The sequence below is a fragment of the Atta colombica genome, unplaced genomic scaffold, assembly GCF_001594045.1.
Source record: "Atta colombica isolate Treedump-2 unplaced genomic scaffold, Acol1.0 scaffold302, whole genome shotgun sequence".
Taxonomy (NCBI): Eukaryota; Metazoa; Arthropoda; class Insecta; order Hymenoptera; family Formicidae; genus Atta; species Atta colombica.
Genome location: NW_017259407.1, coordinates 122,504 through 125,148, shown reverse-complemented (window position 1 = coordinate 125,148; position 2,645 = coordinate 122,504). Strand labels below are relative to the sequence as shown.

General features: G+C 38.5%; 1 protein-coding gene across 5 annotated transcripts in view; it reads left to right on the top strand.

Moving 5' to 3' along the window:
• The window catches only part of LOC108690292 (ataxin-2-like protein), a 5,966-nt gene extending 4,802 nt beyond the window's left edge, over window positions 1-1,164 (top strand). For all 5 annotated transcript variants that reach the window (XM_018197506.1, XM_018197504.1, XM_018197507.1 and 2 more), the window contains one exon: window positions 60-1,164. In XM_018197506.1, the coding sequence (XP_018052995.1) occupies window positions 60-589 (530 nt within the window). In that variant the 3' untranslated portion in view covers window positions 590-1,164. The remainder of the gene's footprint in view (window positions 1-59) is intronic.
• Window positions 1,165-2,645: the final 1,481 nt, after the last annotated feature.

Genomic DNA, 2,645 nt, shown 5'->3' with positions numbered 1-2,645 from the left:
TATATATATATATATATATATATATATGTGTGTGTGTGTGTATTGTATGATTTTTACAGTACCTATGATGCAGCATCGTGCGCCAGATATAGCATCTCAGATGCAAGTGGCCGCAGCAACGGGACAGCCATTGTTAGCACCAGCTATACATCCATTCCAGGTGCCTTATCCAGGACAACCGGCGTATCAACAAATGGTACGAATGGTCCAGGCACCGCCGCCACCTCATATGGCCACTCCGTACCATCATCACCATGACTCGCAAGGGCCGCAAGCCCCTGGCATACAATATATGGGCCCACACACTCATCCGCATCCTCATGTAGCTCAGCAGCCACCTAGCCAAACGCCATCCCCAGCCAATCCGAATCAACCACATACACCGGGCGCTTATAATCCACCTGGTACTCCACAGCCTACATATCCGCAACCTCCGCCGCAAGGTCACGCGCCGAGTTATCCGATTATGTGCCCTATAATTCCATCTCATATACCATCAATTCCACCACAACACATGCAATACCTGCCACCGCAGCCACCTCCGGGTGCACAGCAGACTATACCCGTCATTTTACCGCACAATCAGTAGCTGCGGCATAAATTAAAGGAAGAAAAGGAAGAGCGATAGTATTCTGAAAAGGTAGGATAAGACTTTCAAAATTGAGTTACTTTCATGATGGCGTGTCAATTGTTGGAACTTTCTCGAAGAGCCGCTCGCTTTAATTACACATTCTCGATTTATCGATCGCTAATCGATATAAATTATGTACTAATCGATATAAATAAGCATCAATCGTCAACTTTCTGCGTTGATGAGCAGTTTGAAATTATATAACTCTCGCATACACTTACTACTGATTACAATGAGAGGAAAGAGAGGCCGATTATATATTTTCAGCCATGAATCATCCCGTATGGTACTATAAATGATTCTAAATGATTGGAGAGAGCGTTGACCATCTTGAAGGTAACTTGTTATTTCAAATATAGGTCGAGCGTTGAATGACCTATGGCCTGTATTATCCCGTAAAAATCTTCTTGATTATTTTAATCAAGTTTTAAAATGGTAAAATGATAGTTTATCATTATGCAATTTCGCAAAATTCCCACGAGTTGACTTTTATCGAATTAGCATGTGTACCAGAGAAAGATTTATGAGTCAATTCTAAGCAGAATCGTAAATCCGTAACGTGTTCTCATAAAACTTGTTAAAACTTATGAGTAGTTTTCTAATTTTATGCATATGTATCGTAAAATGTATAATAATCGTAAAATAATCGTACGATTATTCGAAAATATCTACGATTTTTTGTTAATTTTATGGCTAGTAAGAAGATGTCTGTAAAAATATTGTATAAAGGTATAAGCATTTAAAAATTCTTACAAGTTTTACAAAAATATGTTATGAGCTTTGCGATGATTCTGCTTAGAATTTAGGCATTAATGATCTTTTGGATCATGCATTTTATCGAGTAATGCTCAATGTGTGCAGAAAATATACACCGTTCGCGTTTAATGAACGTATTTTTAAATTCAGCAGTTTTAATTTTCTCATACATAGCTTGCGTTACATTGTAATATCAAGTAACAACTCGATGGAAAAACAAGATTGATCACGCGCGCCAGCGAATACTTTCTCCTTTTCCCTTTCTCTGGCTTCCCCCCCCCCCCCCCCCCCCCCTCCCTCCATTCATTGTTTTTAATCGAGATGATTATTGCAATTATGTGAGAGAGCATAAGGTATATGGAAGTGCATGTGGCATATTTTTCTGCCCGTGATTGCGTATCGATTCCATTCATTAAGGAAGAACTCGGAGAAAAGAGGATAAGACGATCACACGACTTTTTCGAATTAGATTTGAATGAAGCAAGCGATAACTAACAAAACTGGAGTACGGTTTGCAGGGTAAAACGCTAGCGAGATATGCGATTCTGCGATTTGTTGATAATGAGTTTTGTTACGAGATGTTGATACGCGCAGGATCTTTGAACACGAAAGATTACATCGAGTATGCGAGATACAACATTTGCATACTGACAAATCGTGCTAACGTTAACGGTGCGAACAGTAGATATTCGAGAGGTATACAATTTGCACGTTTTCACAGTTGAATTTACTTACCAAATTTTAACAATCAATTTCAGTAAACTCTACATCTCATGTTACTATACCTACTGATCGCCAATGGTTCGATACTTTCGTTTTGTTTTCCTTTCTTCTCATTTCCTAATACGATATACGATAACGCGAAATTTAATAACGAGAGAAGCACGTTGTAGAAGCTTAAAAAAAAAAGAAAAAAAAAGAGAGAAAAACTCGATATTATTATAGCTTTGTCGCTAGCTTCTGATCTAAATTGGCCTTTGTATATGTACGTACATGTATGAGACGTAGGAAAGAAAATGTGACAAAGCTTCATCATTTCTTATATTCAACTTCATCACGCGACGCGTGTCATGATACATCCGTTAGTAATTTTAGCCATACTTAGCAGAGATTTGTAATTAGTGAAGTAATGCGATGTCTAGAATGACGAATTCTTCGCCCAATTATATGTATCTCTTGTCGACAAGTGAAAACGTGCGAATGCTTGATACCATGGACTTGGAAATCTATCTGAACGTAGCGTGTACTGCCAATTAAG